The 19,680-nt window shown below is 49.0% G+C and overlaps 1 protein-coding gene across 1 annotated transcript in view; it reads right to left on the bottom strand.

The window, feature by feature from the left end:
- Positions 1 to 2,854: 2,854 nt before the first annotated feature.
- The window catches only part of brox (BRO1 domain and CAAX motif containing), a 28,942-nt gene continuing 12,116 nt past the window's right edge, over positions 2,855 to 19,680 (bottom strand). The window contains exons 4-12 of the mRNA XM_033020659.1: positions 17,892 to 17,987; positions 17,725 to 17,797; positions 16,271 to 16,376; positions 14,879 to 14,968; positions 12,355 to 12,440; positions 10,582 to 10,663; positions 8,705 to 8,855; positions 6,137 to 6,296; positions 2,855 to 5,007 (exon numbers count right to left, since the gene is read on the bottom strand). Of these exons, the coding sequence (XP_032876550.1) occupies positions 4,924 to 5,007; positions 6,137 to 6,296; positions 8,705 to 8,855; positions 10,582 to 10,663; positions 12,355 to 12,440; positions 14,879 to 14,968; positions 16,271 to 16,376; positions 17,725 to 17,797; positions 17,892 to 17,987 (928 nt within the window). The 3' untranslated portion in view covers positions 2,855 to 4,923. The remainder of the gene's footprint in view (positions 5,008 to 6,136; positions 6,297 to 8,704; positions 8,856 to 10,581; positions 10,664 to 12,354; positions 12,441 to 14,878; positions 14,969 to 16,270; positions 16,377 to 17,724; positions 17,798 to 17,891; positions 17,988 to 19,680) is intronic.

Here is a 19,680-nt window from a genome sequence, read left to right as displayed (position 1 = left end):
GATGAGCGTTTGTCAGCACTGGACCTGTACTCGCTGGAGTTTAGAAGAAGGAGGGAGGGGAGGGAGGGGGGGGGTGAACCTTATTGAAACATACAGAATAGTGAAAGGCTTGGATAGAGTGGATGTGGAAAGGATGTTTCCACCAGTGGGAGAGTCTAGGACTAGAGGCCATAGCCTCAGAATTAAAGGATGTTCTTTTATGAAGGAGATGAGGAGATACTTCTTTAGTCAGAGGGTGGTGAATCTGTGGAATTCTTTGCCACAGAAGGCTGTGAAGGCAAGTCAGTGGATATTTTTAAGGCAGAGATATAGATTTTCGATTAGTACAGGTATCAGAGGTTATAGGGAGAATACAGGAGAATGGGGTTAGGAGGGTGAGATAGATCAACCATGATTGAATGGCGGAGTAGACTTGATGAGCCAAATTACCTAATTCTACTCCTCTCATTTGGACCTTATGACTCGGCGAATGTTTTGCCAAACACTGGCGCTCGGTCCACCAAGGCCTGCTGGATCTCACTGGTTGCTAACCATTTTAACTGCCCTTCCCATTCCCACACTGATCTTTCTGTCCTGGACCTCCTCCATTGCCAGAGCGAGGCTACATGCAAAATGGAGGAACAGCTCCTCATATTCCACTTCCCCCTCCCCTGCTTTATATTTTACTCCTTTCCTTATCTGACACCCTTTTCACCTCTAGCCTTTGTCACTTACTCCACCCATTTGCCAATCACCCCCTCACATGTATCCACCTATCGCTTGCCAGGCATTGTCCTATTTTTTTTTACTTACTCCCCCCCCCCCCCCCCAAAACCACTCCATCAATTTGAAGCAGGGTCCTGACCCAGCTGGTTACTCCAGCATTCTGTGTCTATCTCTGTTGTAAACCAGCATCTGCAGTTCCTTTATATTATATCCTGACCAGAGACCGCCCTTTACTCAAACTGTGATGCATGTTTTCTATGGTGCATGTGGAGAAATTGACAAGAGTGATTGCAGACTTGCCGAACTTCCTCAGTCTCCTGAAGAAGTGGAGGCATTGATGTGCTTATTTAGCAGTTTCTTCAATGTGGTCGCTCCAGTTCAAATTGTTGGTGATGTTTACACCAGGAATCTCAAAGCTCTCAACCATCTGCACTTCAGCACCATTGATGGTGACTGGGACATGTGCTCCCCTCACCCGGAAGTTGATGACAAGCTCCTATGTCTTGCTGATGTTGAGGGAGAGGTTGTCAGGGGGCCAGAGTGAAAGGCCGATAGCAGCAAGGTGTGGCATTAACTTGGCCTGTCCACGTTCTGTGGGAATGGATGCAGTGACCAGCAGTGGAGAGCCCTGGGGGGATGTTGTAGTGGCCAAAGTATAGAGGTCAACTGTGGTCCTGCAACGTTCCAGGTGAGTCATTGCTGAGGTAGGTTGTGGTTAGGGTTGTGCAGGGTGCTTCAGCAGCTTGATGGTTGCTCAGAAGAAGCTGTTCGTGAATTAGGTCACCGTTCTCAGGCTCCTCTACCTTCTTCCTGATGGTAGCAGCGAGATGAGCGTGGCCAAGGTATTTTATATGAGCTTTTTGAGGCATGGTCAGTAAATGTGATGGACTGTGCAGTGTCTATCACTCTCTCTCTCTCCCCACCCCATCCCCGTTCCTGGGATTTCAAGTTACTGAACCAGGCCATGATGCAGTATTTTCTCACCCATACTCTGTAAAAGTTCAAGAGTATTTGGCAAGATGCCAAATCTCAAACTTCTGAGGTAGTGGAGGCATTGATGAGCTTTATTTTTGATTACATCAATGTGATGGGCCCAGGACATATCACCAGGAATTCTGGTGATATGTCAAAACGATATCTCTTCAAGGTATGCCTACTTTGAAGAAGTTCTCCTCCGGTGATATCTCAAAACGATATCTCTTCAAGGTATGCCTACTTTGAAGAAGTTCTCCTCCGATATCTCTTCAAGGTATCACCAGGAATTAAGCTGTCGACTCTCTCTACTGCCGTTCCTTAGACAAAGAAACGTTCACAGGCCCTCCCTCGTATTTCCCTTTATAAAGTCAACAATCGACTCCCTGTCTTGTTGACATAGAGAACTAAATTGGTGTTCTGGTAAAACTCAACTAGATTATCGATCTCTGTCCTGTAAAGGTCCACCACCAATTTTCCCAGATGTCTGGCATATCCTTTAATCCGAGAACACAGTTGAAATTCTTCCCCCTCTACCCCCAAATGTGGTACCTGGGTCAGGTGAGGCAGCCGATCTCAACCCCATCGGAACTTCAGCTCCGATCGGCCGGGGATCTGGATCTTCAGCCCTGGCAGATCCGTTCCCCACAGCAGACTTCCGCGGTCGATTGGCGGTCAAATTTGGCTGTGGAACTCTGGCCCGGCCAGAGGCAACAGATCCATTCCCATTTGCTGACCTCTACAGCCAACTTTGCTGGTCGGTATCGCGGCTCCCCAAGGCAGTGACCTTTGTTGGTCCGGCAAAACGGATAATATGACATAGCTCTGGAACTAAGGGTGCTCGAAAATCAGTGGTGGACCTGTATTGGTTGTTACCTGTTATTCAACCATCAACAGAGGTACCGTGGGCAAATTTCAAGGTGGCTTTGGAGTTTTGTCTGGCTAGTCATGGGTTCAGAGAGAATAGGGCAGGGGACTGTGCACACAGCCCAGAGGTGCCCATGCTGATGGTCAGCGAGGAGCTTGATGTGCAGATTTGCTGTTGCCTTCTGGACATCAGCCCCGGGATTAAATTAACAAAGGTTCAAGCAGGCTTTGACCCAAGCATTTCCCCCTGCCATTAAACTCCCACTATGGTGGCATCTCAATAAAACAAACAGCTTTATGTACTTATACAACGGTTTAAATTCCAGTATAAATATGACATTTATTTTACTCAGCCACATAAATCATTCTTTCCCATCTAGAGCAGTGCTGATTACATAGTTACACAACAAACAGGCATGTTAACATGAAGCAGAGAATTATTACAATCTGTGATCATTCCCCTCATGAGGATCTGTGAATCAGTACGTCTGAATCTAAAGTTTACTGATGTGCGGATTGCAGTCGGTGTAAAAGTGTTTGGGGACCCAGACAGTCAAGTTTTGCGGGGAGCTGTTGACAGCCCTCTCACCACCCCCCCCCCCCCCCCCCCCAACCGCGGCAGGTCAGGGGAGAGGGGGAGAGAGAGAGATCACTCTGCACACTCTGTACAGCGGACATGGGAGTAACCAGGGCTTCCGCTCATTGAGCTGATTATTATCCTTCTTCCCCCACCCCCTCCCGAACATTTCTCCCACTACCCCAGCCACACTGCTCCCTTCCTTTCCCCCTTCCACTCATCGCCCATCCCCAAGTCCTCTGTTCCTCCTCCCATAACCCTCCCTCCGGTTTAACATTTCACTCCTCTCCTTATTCAATACCCTTTCACCTCTAGCCTTTGTCACGTACTCCGTCCATCGGCCAATCACCCCCCCCCCCTCGCCTGTGTCCATCAAACACTTGCCAGGCCTGCCCCCACCTTTTCTAGCGTCCCCTCCACTATAATCAGTCTGAAGAAGAGCCCTGACCCTACATGTTGTCTATCCATTCCCTCCCCAGATGTTGCCTGACCTGCTGAGAGTGTTTACACTCCTGGAGTGGAGTTTCAGCAGACTCAAGGCATCACATCTTCACACACTGGCTCAGCATGTGGCAGTGGGGAGGGATGAATATCTCCAGCCCAGAGGGGGTCCAGGCTAGACCAGAGAAGGCCACTGCAAATATGCCTCCCCGGCTGCTGCCAGGGAGCTTGCGGCAGTTACGGGCAAAACCTGTCCATTAACTCCCTTTCCAAGGATTTGGAGATGTAAGCTCTTTAAGCTCGGTTACAGCAGTGTATATAGGTGTATATAGCATTAAAAAGGCAGTTGGATATTCATCAACTCTCACAGATTCTACCACTTATCTACACACTAAGATAAATTTAGAGCACAACTAACCTGCAAACCTGCACGTCTTTGGGATTGGGGGGGAAACCGGAGCAAATCCACATGGTCACGTGAAGAACGTGCAAACTCCATACAGATAGCACAGGACGCTGGGATCGAACAGCGTGAGACAGCGATTGCACCATTGTCCCATCTGCTACCTTGTGCTCTGGTGATTCACTGACTGATTTTGTATCTTTAACAACATCAAAGAGCTCCGGAGGCATCTTGAACGGAGCTGTCACAGGTTTGAGCTGGTGGGGATGAATTAAGGGTAACTGGGAAACGAAGGCTGCCTTTGTTGAGGGGTTGGACACCTTGCCTTGGGCAGGTATGGAGTGTCACCGGACAGGGCGTCACATGAACCTCGTCCGACAGCGAGGGAGCTGGCGCCACTGCCCGTCATCACGCTGGGATTCCCAGCTGGGCCTCAGCTCCTCTGTCAGGCCTGGCCCAACCTCACTGTACAGAGTAATCCCAGGACAAAGCAGGCAATCAAACATGCCCATGGGGAGGCAAAGCCCTGGCAAACATGGGGTGCAAACAGGAACCCACCCCCCTCAAGGGCAAGGACAAAACTCAGGTGAGTGAATGGAATGAAATAATGAGGAATGTTTGTCGAGCCCCTGGGGATCATCCAGTGAGTGTTTAAAGCCGGTTATTGACTGGAGTTTGCATCAGTTCCTGGCACCCAGCATATCTCTCAGGGAGCAGAAAGACTTCACACACAGAACCCCCCACCCATTCCCACAGCAGCAGGGCAAGAGAATGCAAGCAGCTGCTAGTTACTTGCAGGTATAACAAAGTTTCATTGCAAAGTGCACTCAATGAAAGGGACAAGGATCCGGCCATGTTCCAGTTCTTGGTCGTTGGAGTAAAGTCCTGTCAGCAGGTGAAGCTGCAGTCAGTGCCCAGTAGAGCACAGTCCAACCCATCCCCGCCCGCAGCTGTCTCATTACGAAATCAAACAGCCGATGTCCTTCTGGGGTTTCAGGTCGGGCTCTTTCATTGGGGTCACCTCTTCCTCCTTCACCTTGGCCTGAGGGGACATAATGATGACATTCAAGAATGATCCCAGGAATGAGTGGGTTAACTTATGATGAGCATTTGACGGCACTGGGCCTGTACTCGCTGGAGTTTAGAAGAATGAGGGGGGACTTCATTGAAACATACAGAATAGTGAAAGGCTTGGATAGAGTGGATGTGGAGAGGATGTTTCCACTAGTGGGAGAGTCTAGGACTAGAGGTCACAGCCTCAGAATTAAAGGACATTCTTTTAGGAAGATGAGGAGAAATTTTGTTAGTCAGAGGGTGGTGAATCTGTGGAATTATTTGGCTGCGGAAGCCAAGTCTGGATATTTCTAAGGCAGGGATAATACGGGTGTCAGGGGTTATGGGGAGAAGTGGATTAGGAGGGAGAGACAGATCAGCCATGATTGAATTCCACAGAGTAGAATGGCAGAGTAGACTTGATGGGCAAAATAGCCTAATTCTGCTCTTGTCACTTATGACCTTATAACACAGGGTCAGTGACCCATCCACCAGGGGTCCAGAGAGCGGACATGGAGCTGGCTACAGTGGGGAGAACAGGTGGTAAACGGCACTGTATGGAAAGCACACTGCATAAGATGGGACGTGGTACATGGATAGAATGTTGATGGAAGATGGCAAGTGTGAAGAAAATTTACCAGGATGTTGTCAGGACTCGAGAGCTTGAGCTATGTTGAGAGGTTGGGCAGACTAGGACTTCATTCCTTGGCTGAGGAATGATCTTAAAGAAATGTATAAAATCATGAAGGGAACAGACAGGGTGAATGCACAGAGTCTTTTTCCCAGGATAGCGGAATCAAGAACTAGAGAACATAGGTTTTATGTGAGAGGGGAAAGATTTAACAGGAACCAGGAGAGCAACATTTTCTACACAGGTACGTGGAATGAGCTGCCGGAGGAGGTAGTTGAGGCACGTATTATAATAATATTTAAAAATACGTGGACAGGTACATGGATAAGAAAGGTTTAGAGGGATATGGACCAAATATGGACAGGTGGGACTAGTGTAAATGGGGCATGCAGATTGGCAGTAGATACTGACTCAGGTGTGACATTCCCAGTGGGCAGGGCCGCAGAGCCAGGGTCTGGGCTACTGGATGTACGGGATGTTCTCCTACCTTGTCGTCCTTGGGGCCTTGGGTGATATCAAATGCAGCGTATAAATCCTTGGTCCACACTTCTCCCAGTGCCGGCAGCTCAAAGACTTGCGGTTCCACCAAGCCATAGCTCGCCTTCAGCTCCAGCTCCGGAGCCTCTGGAGGAACTTTCTGGAAATAGCTGGAAAAGAAAAAGAAAGAGGCAGCGTGTAACCAAAGTGCCTCATGGACGGAAGCATCGAGACTGCATGACACTCACCAGAGAGTGACGGCAGACATATTGTTGGCTGAAACAGAACAAACAACTGTTGTGAATGTGTTCAGGAACAGTGCATCAGCAGGTTGGCGGAGTGGTGCTGCAGGTAGTGCTGCTGCCTCAAAGCCATTGAGACCCACATTCGTCCTGCCACAGGTCGGGAGTTTGTATGTTCTCCCTCAGACTGCCCGGGTTTACCCGGGTCTTCCAGTTTCCTCCCATGTCCCAAAGACATAGGTTAGTGGGTCGAATAGCCCCTGTAAATTGCTCCTCATATGGCCGAGGGAATCAGTCTGGTGCTGATGGGCACGAGAGAATAGGTGATAGGGGAAGGGATTAGTGGGAACACTGACAGCTGGCAGAGAGTTGATGGGCTGAAAGGCCTCCCCCTGCCGCTGGGAAACATGATCAGGGATGAAACTAACCATGAACTATAACAATGTACCGGCTAAAGAAATACCCAAACCAGGAGAGAATTCTCCATTGTCCAGGACACATGACCTGCCTTTGTTTCCAATGACCTGGGACATTGTTAACAAAGTATTCCACTGTCTTAAATTTGACCAATGCAAAAAGGTGCGATAGAGTAAAAGAAACAAAGGTGAACTATCATAACATAACGTTGAGGACAAGATAGAAATTCAAAGACCCGGGGGAGTAAGATTGATGTGGAGACAAGGGAAGTCTTTACCCTCTGCTTGATGGCAAGTGAATGACCAGAGAGGGAGAGACAGAAGAGCTGCACATGAAACAGTGATGGGAGTCAGTATGGTTACAATAGATTTAGTGACAATAAATGGTGAACTGAAGAAAGCACCAGTCTGCCTGATACAAACAAGTGCAAGGTCCACAATGAGGTAGGTTGGGAGATCGAGATTACACCCATAGCTTATGGAAGGGCCGTTCAGTAGTCTGATAACAGAGAGGAAGAAGCTGTTCCTGAATCTGGTGGTACGTGCATTCAAGCATTTGTGCCTTCTGCCAGCTGAGAGAATACAAATCTATGACTTCACGTCTTTCCCAAGATTTTCAGATTATTAGATATACCCCGGGAGTAGACCTGGTCAAAAGCTTCAAGTGCTTCGGAGTAAATATCACCAGCCACATGAGCAAGAAAGCACATCACTTCTTGAGAAAGCTTAGGAAGTTCAGCATGTCCCCAACAATCCTCACTAACTTCTACAAACGCACAGTAGAAAGCATTTTATTGGGATGCTTCACAGCAGGGTTTGGGAACGGCTCCGTCCAAGAACGCAACAAATTGCAGAGAATTGTGGATGTAGCCCAGACCATTTTGCAAACCAATCTCCCTTCCATTGACTCCATCTATACTTCATATTGCCTCGGCAAGGTCACCAGCATAATCAAGAATGAGTCTTACAGCAGACACTCCCTTTTCTCCCCCCTCACATCAGGTAAGAGGTACAGAAGTTTGAAAACGCCAGATTCAGGGACAGTTTCTTCTCAGCTGTTATCAGGCAATTGAATCGCCCTCTCACCAGCTGGAGAGCGGTCCTGACCTCCCATCTACCTCATTGGAGACTTTTCAACTATCTTTAATTGGATGTTATCTTGCACTAAATAATATACACTTCATCCCGTTAGACAGTTTGATTGTATGTCTAGTCTTGTCGTTGACTGGGTATAAGGGGACAAAAAGAAACTTCACTGTACCTCGGTACACGTGACAATAATAAACTAAACTAAATATTCGCAACTGACTTAGCATCAGCTGCTCTTTGCTGAAAATAAAACACAGCAGCTTCACCTCACACTGTACAAGCACCGAATGACAATATCACCATGATAATTGATGCACCCGCCCCCTTGTGAGGGTCCAGTCCCGCACCAGCATGGTGACCCTTAAGCAAAAACACAAAGTGCTGGAGGAACTCAGTGGGCCAGGCAGCATCTGTGGAGGGAATGGACAGACGACTTTTCAGGTTGAGACGCCTGTTCAGACTGACGGAGTTGGGAAGCTGGAAAAGAATGGTAGAGGTGGGGCAAAGCCTGGCAAGTGATAGGTAGATACAGGTAATTGAGGAGGGGTTGATTGCTTGATGCAGAAAGTGACAAAGGCTGGATGTCAAATGGAGACAGAAGGATGTCAGATAAGGAGTGAAGTGAAACGTGAAGCCAGAGGGAGGGATATAGGGGGGAGGGGACTGGGGGGAAAGGGGGATAAATGGGAGAAGTGGGAAACGAGTACGAGGTGATTCTTAAAATGCCCTGTAAAGTGACCAGGCAGGCACTCGGCAGTCTCACACCCCAGCAAGGGGCAGCCAAGAATCGGTGGCCAGGCCTGAAACGCTCACAATCCCACAGACACTTACATGAACCCATTCTCTCGCTGGCACTTCTCCAGGGTGTTCTTGATGTACGCTCCCAGCTTGGTGAAGAACAAGTGTTCGGACGGCTTGGCGGTGGTCCCAGGCCCCTTGGTCTGCCGGTATTCCTTGCACAAAGCCTCTGCCTTGGAATAGTCTGCCGGATTGAAATGAGAGGACGGAAACTTAAACCAGGAGACAATCTTTGTCAACTCTGCCGGGCAGGCAACTGAGAAGTCTCTACCATTCAATCACAGAATCAGGGTGTCTCAGGAGGCGACCATTCAGCCCACTGAGCCAAATGCTAGTCCTTTGTAATCCAGTCAGTTCCATTCCCTGTGATTCTGAAGGAATATAATTCACAAAGGTCTATCCAGGTCCCATTGGAAAATGCCAACTGATTCCATCTTACTGCAGGGAGGCGGTTCTGGATTATAACCACCTAGTTCCTCACATTTACTTTGTGCCTTTCCAGTGGGAGTGATATAGCACAGAAACAGGCTCTCCAGCCCACCACCCTCACACTGGCCATAAGCTACTGTCTGGAGGAGTATTCGGTAAAGCTCACCTTCATAGGCAAGGCACTGAGCTCAAAAGTTGCAGCTGACCAAATCATTGTTCAGGCCGCATTTGCAGTTATGGTCGCCACAATGCTGGGTACAACAACAACATTTACAAAGCATCTGGACAGGTACATGGGTAGAGAAGGTTTAGAAGGAATGTGTAGGAAGGAACTGTAGATGGTGTTTTCGACTGATACGGGCAAACACAGAAAAGCAGGACTAGCTTAGATGGGGCATCTTGGTCGGTTTGGACGAAGTGGGTGGAAAGGCCTGTGTCTGTGCTGTATGGCTCTAACACACTACAGGAAGGACGTGGTAGATTAGAAGAGATTCATCAGGATGTTGACTGGAATGGAGCACTTTACATACAAATAAAGATTGGATAATCTGGGATAATTCTCACAGAAATGTAAGACACTGAGGGGTAGTTTGGAGCTTTTTAAAATTATGAGGGGCATAGATAGTCTTTTTCCTATGTGGAAGAATCTAAAACTTGAGAACATATGTTTAAGGTGGAGAGAAGAAATTTAAAGGAGAACTCAAGGGCAGCTTTTCGGCACAATGGGGTTGGTGGGCATTTAGAAGGAGCTCTCAGAGGAGGTGGTGAAGGTAGGTACGACCTTGATAAGGCACTGAGGTGAGTATGGATAGGGAAGGAGTCGAGGGATATTGGGCTAATGTTGGCAAATCCGATTTGTGTAGTTGGACCACCTTAGCCTTGCTGCTTGAAAAAGGGTCCCGACCCAAAACGTTGCCTATCCATGTTCTCCACAGGTGCTGCCTGACCCACAGGTGCTGCCTGAGTTACTCCAGAACTTGGTATCTTTTTTTTGTTGTAAACCAGCACCTACAGTTCCTTGTGTCTCTTGCCTTGCTGCTGGCCTGGATTTGAACTTTAGAGATACAGCATGGAAACAGCCCCTTTGGCCCACAGAGTCCAAAAGCATCTTGGACTCCCATAGCACCAGACACCAGCCGCCACTGGCCTGGGGAACATGCAGTGTCCATGGGGACTCTAGAGGCTTTCCGTGAACGCTGGTCACTGCGGGGGGAAAGTGCATTGTGGATAAGGATGACATGGTTAAAATTTGATGATTTTGATTGATGTTTGCAAATTGCTGGGCAGTTTTGATCTTTCCAGTACTCTGTATCTGTGATTAATTGAATAAAAGCTCCCTTGTTAAAAAACTCTGGTCTTGGCTTAACGTTTCAACGCCCATGACTCCTGTAAGCAACAACACGCCACCCCCACAGCCAGAGAACAATGTCTCCTTCACCACACACAGTCTGGGCCACTCCGAGCCAGACCAACATACTCACACTTCTCTGCTTCTTGGAGAGATCGGATGGCTTCCCCACATTTGTCGCTGGCCAGCAGGGTCTGGCCGTGGTAGCAATAGGCCTGCAACGAACAAGCACGTTGGAGTCAGTCACACAGCATGGAAACAGGCCCTTCGGACTAACTCGATCACGCTGACGAGCCCTGTGATGGTGAGGTGGGAGACTGGGAGTTGAAAGGTTGCCCACCTTTCGCCCATATCCCTCTAAACCTTTCCTATCCATGTGCCTGTTCAAGTCTCTTTTAAATGTTGTTATTATACCAGCCTCGAGTGTGTTCTTCTATAAAAGGCCAGAGTGAGTGGCCTTCCCCACACATGGCAGAGCAGTGCACGGACAGAGCCAGGCTATGATTGCCTGACACGGGTGTCAGGAGCACAGGGCTTGCAGATCCAGAACTAGCCTAAGAGGCAGGGATCACAGCCCAACCAACACCACCCACTCCAGACAGAGAGCTCGATCCTCACATCCTCCCACGCTCTACCCCCCTGATGTAGAACAATACAACTTCAACATTTCAAATATAAACAGGAAATACAAATCAGAATGCACCTGTCTTTTCACTGATTTTGCCACATTCTGTTTACAACACGTCACTCACTGCCCGCACGTTCCTGTTTGAATGACACGTGGATGATGCAAGAGGCTGTTTCACGGGGCCAGCCCCTCAGTGGCTGTGAGGATAGGACTGTGGTCCTTCCCCGTGGAGTCTCAGCGGTAGGCTGCAGCAAGCTGCCATGTGCCCCATAGCACTTGGAATGTGACCGGTGGCAGCAATCCCCACAGACGCGGTGCTGGCGGCCCAGCCAGTCTGCAGGCACCTGTTTGTTATTATACCAGCCTCGAGTGTGTTGCATGTGCTGCAATCCGCAGTAACACACGGATTGTGTTGGAGTAACTTAGTGGGTCAGGCAGCATCTGTGGTGGGATCAGAAGGGTCCCGACCTGAAACCCACCTGTCCATTCCCGCTAGGGATTCTGCCCGACCCTCTGAAATCATCCAGCACTGTGTTTTAGACCGTTGAGTCTCACCGGCAGACAGGCGATGCTGAGTGGGGGCGTGGCCTGACAGCAGCCCGCTGATCAGATCAGGGAGTCAGTCCTCTGTTAACACAGCTCCTCAGGACCAACCTCGACACAGACCCTTGCATCCTTTCCCAGACCCTTTCTCCACAAGCAGAGTCCACAGAGATATAGATGAGTCTCACCAGGCTGCAGCCACCTCGAGGGCAGTGAGCACTAAGACAGTCTCCAGCCACGCAGGACGGATGCGGGGGGGGAGGGGGGGCGCCCTCTCGCTGCAGCCCAGTGCAGACTTGGTGCATGTGGAAAGTTGCAGCTGTAGAGGACTCTCAAAGTCCAACAAAGTCCACAGCAGCAGTGTCCTGCCTAAAGATTCCTCACGCACCTCGGTGATGGGGGGCAGAGTTGCGTGGTGTGTCAGCCTGAAGGGTGGGCAGGGAGCGAGGCCGGGGACATCAGTCAGCTGCGCTGCTTGGACCCACCACCCAGTACTTCCTTGCTGCTGGTCCAAGTGGCCAGTGCATGACATTGCAACCATCGTCATTGGCTCCCAGTTAGTCAAACAAAAGGAACATCAGCACCCTCACCCGACCTGTCAAGGAGAGAGGGGCAAGGACAGTGCTCTGGCATATTCCTGGTCATGCCTCCTCCACTGGGAAGGAGATAAGCTGCAGCCTCCCTCCTAGTTCCCACCACATGAGTCACTGCTCCATTTGCCAGTTTAACACTCACGTAAGCCAGGTAGAAGCTGTTTTTGAGCTGCAGGTACTTCCTCCATTTAGCAGAGTAGCTCGGATCCAAGGTGGTGAGGGTGTGATCTGCAACAGAAAGTGTTCAGGTGAGAGCTGCGACCTCCATCCTCAACACGCTCTGCCCTCTCCACCTCCCACTACATTCCTGGCCATCTCCCAAACCCTGCCCCATGGAAACATCCTATACCCTGCTGTTAACTCACACATTATAGCTCAAGCCTCTCCCTCCCGACTTTGGTCATTTGCCCGGGTCTACAGCCTTCCAGAGCTCAGGGTACCTTGGCTTCTGTCCTCTCGAGAACCCTGCACTATAAAAACCACTTCACCACCAGTGGTCATGTCTTCCACAAGCTCCTGAACTCTCAAATTCCCTCCCCTGACCTCCCCGTTTCCAATCATGTGATGCTTCTTGCAAGAATTAAAACACCTCTAATTGTGACAGGGTGTGGAGCTGTTTTACAGCACAGCAGTGCACAGTGCTTGAGAAGGAACAGCAGCAGGACCCAGCTCTGCTCTGGGGTTGTGGGAATGCACCCAGTGAGACCAGGACACGGCTCGCTTCAAGTCCCTGTGTGGAACGAGCTGATGACGGGTGGACTGCATTCGCTAGAGGAGACCACTGCACCACCGAGATAGAAAGGGATGTCCCAGCAGGGACCCCGACTCATGATGTGCAGTGGGTTGGAACAAAGAACTTGCTCCAAATCGCTGAAAGTGCCGCCGTCTACACAGGACTGGAGTCCATTGATCCAGCGGCCGTTACCACAGCGCAGTACAAACTGGCCAGAGTAATTTGTTCTCAGTTACCAATCACAGACAATGCAAGCATGCAAACAGGCAGAGCATTTTAATAGACACGAGACTGCAGGTGCTGAATCGTGAGCAAAGTGTTGGAGGAACTCAGCAGGTCAGGCAGCATGTGGGGCAGCAGTGGGCAGACTATATTTGGTCCCGACACCAATATGAACAACATTAGTTGTCCATTCCACTGGTGAGGCCACATTTGGAGTACTGTGTTCCCTTTGGTCACCCTGTTGTACAAAGGTCCTTGTTAGGCTGGAAAGTGCTCAGAGCAGAATTACGAGGATGTTGCCACGACTTGAGGGCTTGAGCTAGAGGGAGAAGTTGGGCAGGCTCGGACTTTATTCCTTGGAGGGCAGGAGGATGAGGGGTGATCTTATAGAGGTGTATAGGATCATGAGGGGGGTAGATAGGGTGAACACACAGAGTCTTTTACCCAGTGTAGGGAAATTAGGAACCAGAGGCCAGACATTTAAGGCGAGAAGGAAAATATTTTACAGGAACACGAAGGGCAACATTTTCACAGAGGGCAGTGTGATTATGGAATGAGCTGCCAGAGGTGATAGTTCACCTATACTATAACAACATTTAAAGGACACTTGGACAGGTGTGTGGATAGGAATGGTTTAAAGGGATATGAGCATCATGCAGGCAGGTGGGACTAAGGTAAATGGGCACCTTGGTTGGCATGAACGTGTTGGGCTGAAAGGCCTGTTTCCCTGCTGTGTGACCTTAGGGCATTCCTCTACAGATGCTGCCTGACCCGTTACTCCATCACTATGCTTTGCTCGGGATTTTAATCCTAGTTTATCGTGTAAATTTTACGTTGCTGGGGGCAAGATGAAGCAATGAAAGGTCACCTCCCTCTGACCCAACCTCTGCTTCCCGTTCCCTCAGAGGATCCCATTGCCTGTTCCAACCAGCTCTGTGGATCCAGCAGAGGGAAGTGATTATGGATCCAGCCAGATTCCCATGTTAATTAATTGAGTCGCTTTCCTAGTATACCCACAACTAGGATGTTAGCTCCGCCCAGATCAGATATTCAAAGTGAACAGCTCCATCTAAGACCGCAAGAAATTGTAGAGAACTGTGACGCAGCCCAGACCAGCACACAAACCAGCCATCTTTCCATTGACTCCGTCTACACTTCACGCTGCCTCCGCAAGGCCACCAGCATAATCAAAGACCAGTCTCACCCTCTTCTCCCATCAGGCAAGAGGTCCAAAAGTGTAAAAACACATATCTCCAGATTCAGGGACAGTTTTTACCCAACTGTTGTCAATTGAAAGTAATTGAAGGATCCTATCACCAACTAGAGAGCGGTCCCAACCTACCAACTACCTCATTGGAGATCCTCGGACAACTTTAATCGACTTTATCTTGCACTAAATGTTATTCCCTTCATCCTGTATCTGTGGACGGTTTGATTGTAATCATGTATAGTTTTTCTGTTGTCTGGGTAGCACGCAACAAAAAAGCTTTTCATTGTACCTCGTTACACATGATAATAAACTAAACCAAACAAAGGGCCCAGTGTTCATTGCAGGAACTAACGTGGACAGGAAGGAAGGCCAGAGACAGGGTTGAAAGCCAGGCCCAGAGAAGAATCCCCCTGCACATTAAACACTGCTGCTTTCAATGATCAACAAGCTTCTCAGGTCTCCACGGAAAGGGCAGGAGAGAATCAGCAACAAAAAACTCACCAGCCTTCTGGTAGAAGTTGGCTGTTTCATAAGCCAGAGCTGCGATGAGACCCGGATTGTGTTTTAGTTCAATGGCTCTCGCGATGGTCACTTGAATCAAACACAAATGGATGGTCACTTCATTGGGAAACAAACATTTTACACTTCCGTTGTAGATCAGTAACAGGTGACGGGTTTAGACAACTTCTCCGCCTCCTCCACAGCAGGACCTGGAATTGATGAATAACCAAGGGGGCCGGACAATGGCTTCAGTCTAACGAGGGTACAACTTGTCACGGCAACATTCTGCGTCATTCAGGCAGAACCACACTGCCCGTGTGACAGTCAGCACTGGAAACTCACTCATCTCCAGCCGCCAGAGCTGGATGGGACGGGAGTAGCCAACTGCAAAGGGCGGGTAGAGGTTGACGGGGACCACAAACCGCAACAGGCGGGCGGGCAGACGCAGCGGGACCCCACGAACCACTGCACCACCGTAACCATCGGGAAGAATTAGCTTTAGCTTAGTACAGCGCGGAAATAGATCCTTTGGCCCATCGAGTCAACGCTAACTAATGTTCCCGGTACACCAGCACTATCCTACACACTGGGGAGGATTTAACCAAACCAATTAACCTACAAACCTGTACGTCTTTGGAGTGTGGGAGGAAAGCGCAGGTCCCGGAGGAAGCCCATGCGGTCACAGGATCAAACCTAGGTCTCTGGCGCTGTCAGGTAGCAACTCAACCACTGCGCCACCGTGTCAGGGTCATACAAAGGTCAGACCTTTACCTCCTCTCAGGTCTGTGTTTCCACTTTGATGGAAATTACCCGAAATCCGGGAAATTCTGGTTGTCTTCGGGTAATTTTAGGGAAATTAAATAATTTCGGGAAATTTCTGCATCCGGCCCGCGGGATGATTTTGGGGGGAAAAAGCATATTTATGACCATCCGCATCTGCACAGTTGGGGGAGGCCCATCAGCCGTGTCACAAATGAAAATGGCGCCTGTGACGCGGTAAGGATGCAATATGACGCCGTCTCCCCGTGCGTGCGCAGTGGGGCAAGTATCCGTGCAGTTGGGACAGCAGTCGCACATGCGCAGTTGGGGAAAGCTTCGAAAATTTCAGGAAATACCATCAAATTCCAGGAAATTTGGGATTCTTTTTAAGGACAAAATGTTTTGATCTGTGGAAGCACTGTCTCAGGCATCTAATGCACCAGTGGGCATTTAATGACCTTTGTGTTTCACTGCCACATTTATGTTTCAGATATGTACAAAATCAACACCACATGTCAACTGAAGACCCACTGTGTGACCGGTGAATGGCTCTCTGGTTAAGAGCAGGTTTATACTGCGGTGGTTTCAGAGGGAAAGAGTTCCTGCTGTGGACATTGTGCCGCCCATTCATACCTTCCTGAGCCTCGGCCTGGCTCTGAATGATGTAGGTGTCCAGCACCCGAGATTCCAGGTCCTTGCCTTTCTCAGGCGCCGTCACAAGTCTGCTTACTTCATTGTCCTAAGCGGTACAAAAATAAATGGCTGCCTGAGTTACTCCAGCACTTTGTGTCTTTTTTTCTTAAGCCAGTACATGCAGTTCCTTGGGCCTCAAAACGTTGCTTTAGGGAAAATCATGGCTGGTGCCATTGACTAGGAACACAACCCTCCAGTAATGCGGGGATCACCCGGAGGATTAAAGTGGAATGATGGCACTGTAAGCCCATTTAACTCTCAGTCTAGATCTAGGATGCAAATGCAGGATGAACATTCATGCAAAACTCAACAATGTACTCTAGCTCCCATTCCCACACTGACCTCTCTGTCCTCGGCCTCCTCCAGAGTGAGGCAAATAGAAGGAACAGCAGCACATGGGTAGATAACAACCCAATGAATGAACACTGAATTCTCCAGTTAATTCTCCAGATAACTAAGCTAGTACCACCCCCCCCCCCCCCCCCGATCCCTCTTTCTCTCTCTCTCTCTCTCTCTCTCTCTCTCTCTCTCCCCTGTGCCCCATCTTTATGTGCACCCATTTCTTACTTTCCAATTGCACCTCTATTCTTTCCTCTGGCCACGTTTCACATTTCTATCCTTATCTCACTGCGTCTTTTCATCTCTGTCCATTGTCCAACCATCTGCCACTCAACCCCCTTCCTGTTTCCACCTATCACTTGCCAGGCTTTTCCCACCCCCACCTCTCTTCCAGCTTTCTCCCCCCATACTACAATCATCTGAAGAAAGGCCCTGACCAAAAATAGCCCTTATTTTTGTCTTCCAAAGATGCTGCCTGACCTGCTGAGTTACTCCAGCACTTTGTGTCTCTTTTTGTAAACACGAATCTGCAGTTTGTTGTGCTATCAACACACGTTGTGATAACCAGGGACGCCAAGGCAGACGTAAATGAAGGAAAGAAGTTCATGAATCAATTAAACCCGTGTGTCTGGAGAACACATTCATCGTTCCGCCTGGTTTCCAGCTAGGCTGGGCAATGTTTCACCAACATTGTACTCCGAGCCAAAGTTGATACCAATGGAATCTTGTCCTTTGGGACTCCTAGTTGGGGAAAGGAAATGTTGTGAAGAAAGCAAGTGAAAGCTTGCCCAGCACAGTAGTCAAGGGTGTGGGAGCGTGCTGCAATAGGCATGGACAAAGCCTCAAGCTCGCCCAGCTGATGTTTGGGAAGATACGACGGGGCATCTCTGCATCCATCCAGGACCACACCCTCCCTCCCTCATTCCTCGAACATTGTTCATCCATGCAGCATCCTGAGACAAAGGGCCAACAGGATCCTCCACACCAAACCTTACAGCGAAGCTGCTGGGTCTCAGGGAGAGGGCAGGAAGGCGGCTGGGGCAGAGATGGCTGACCTTGATATGCTTGAAGATTCCAGCTGCAGTCTTTAAGCTCCTGTGCACATCTTTTGCTTCATCCACGGAGACGCTAAGAGTGAACACACATCCACGTTAGTCATCTTTCCTTCCATTCGGAAGCAGCATAGCAGAAGGTGTTGGCAATGAATGATGCGGGTACTTACTCCTCCTTCCCCGCCAGCCTGGAGGCATGCTTGGTATGCCATAGAGCCACGTTAAACTCCATCGAGACCAGATCGAAGATGGCATCCTGCTGGGCACTGTGATCAAAGGCAAGATACTCTGGGAAATGTTTGATAAAGTACAGAGTATACATCACCGACATTGAAGAGCAAGATAGTGGGGATTCCATTATATGAGGAACAAAGTGAACAGTGAAAAAAGGAATCTTTCCTGCCCTTCACTGCAGGGAATCAGTACATAAATGGCAGGAAGCAGACGCATGGAAGTTTAGACACAGGACAGTACACCATTGGGGAGGCACGGCTGCATGATGGGGCAATTGGCTTTATAGAAGGCTTAAAGGGATAAAGAGCTACGAAGATCACCGAGGTCCAACGTTCAATACAACGCTGAATAGAACGTCCATTGAGAGTCGTTGGACTACTGTATCCAATGCACAACTGCACAGTATATGAGATGCTCTCTGATGGGAAGGGATTCAAAGTGGGGAGAAAGCATCAATGTTTAGTAGGATTGCAGGACAATACGATTAGAAGTGAAGTGATTTCATGAAAGGCAAGGTTTGCACCACGAAGGGGTGGTATTTAGTTAAAAGTTTACCATCGGGTGGTGGCGTACATGGCAGCCATGCCGACAGACTGTCTCGTCCCTTTCTTCTTTTGTTGTTTTTAGTCTGTTTTTACTTGTAAGTTATAGTGTAACCGTGACTGGGTGGTGGTGGTGACGGATGGAACTGTGACTAGGTGATGACCAGTGTAACCGTGACTAGGTGGTCACTGGTCACTAGCAAGGTAGAGAGGACTTGGGAAAATACAGTGAGGGCTATGCTGTTGTGACCCTCTCTCTGATTATTGAGGTATTGGGCAGAAAGGAGACCTGTGATCATACACAGGGGATTGTATGGACAGCACCAATTGTTGCAGACTCCCAAGAGTACAGATCTGACATCTGCAACAAATCTTTTGAAGAGAGTGTTCACATCAACACACTTGCTCCCCTCAATAGGGCACCACTCCTACATCTTTTGTTAAGGTAACTCAGGGGTCAGTGGCCTTCCAATAACTCAGGTGGAACATGCACAGCTCGGCAGTGGCAACTGTCAGACTATCCCAATGTCAGCCAGCACCCCATCTACAAACAATCTAATCAATTAAAAGGGAGGCATTTACTTCCTTTTGTTGAGATGCCAGGAGAGGTTTCCTGACTGCCATTTCGCCCCGATTGTGCGAGTAAGCAAATATTAGCCTGGGTGTCGGTTTGAGTGCAAGACTTACTGATAGACAAGGCAGTGTTAGGTGAGAGGCTGACAGCCCAGATTTCCTTCTGCACCATTAATGGGACTTTATTCTATGCACCTCACACAATATCACATCATTCACGAGGGCCAAGTATATATTTATTTCAGTCGTTCCTCTTCTTACACCACGATTCAATGGTGTTGCTTATCAGATTAACGCACTTCAAAAAGCACTTTAAATCCGAGCTAACTTCCTTGACTGTTCCCTTACTCACATAATAAAGTAAACCGATCTCTGCTTTCAACAAACAAGAACAAAAACCACCCTGAGATGATGGCAGTGGTGTGGGGGTTTAGTATTGTTAAACTGTGTACATTGAATTAACTCAAGGCTGCATTTTGACCCCAGTGCGAGGTGTTACCTGGGCAAGGCTCTGGGGAGTGTTGTAGAGCAGACGGATCTAGGGCTACAGATACACAGTTCCCCAAAGTGGCGTCACAGGTAGATAGGGTGAGGAAGGAGCCAAGTTAAA

This window comes from Amblyraja radiata, chromosome 5, assembly GCF_010909765.2.
Source record: "Amblyraja radiata isolate CabotCenter1 chromosome 5, sAmbRad1.1.pri, whole genome shotgun sequence".
In the NCBI taxonomy this organism is placed as follows: Eukaryota; Metazoa; Chordata; class Chondrichthyes; order Rajiformes; family Rajidae; genus Amblyraja; species Amblyraja radiata.
The sequence above is the reverse complement of the archived record's forward strand: the minus strand, read 5'-3'. Positions and strand labels throughout refer to the sequence as shown.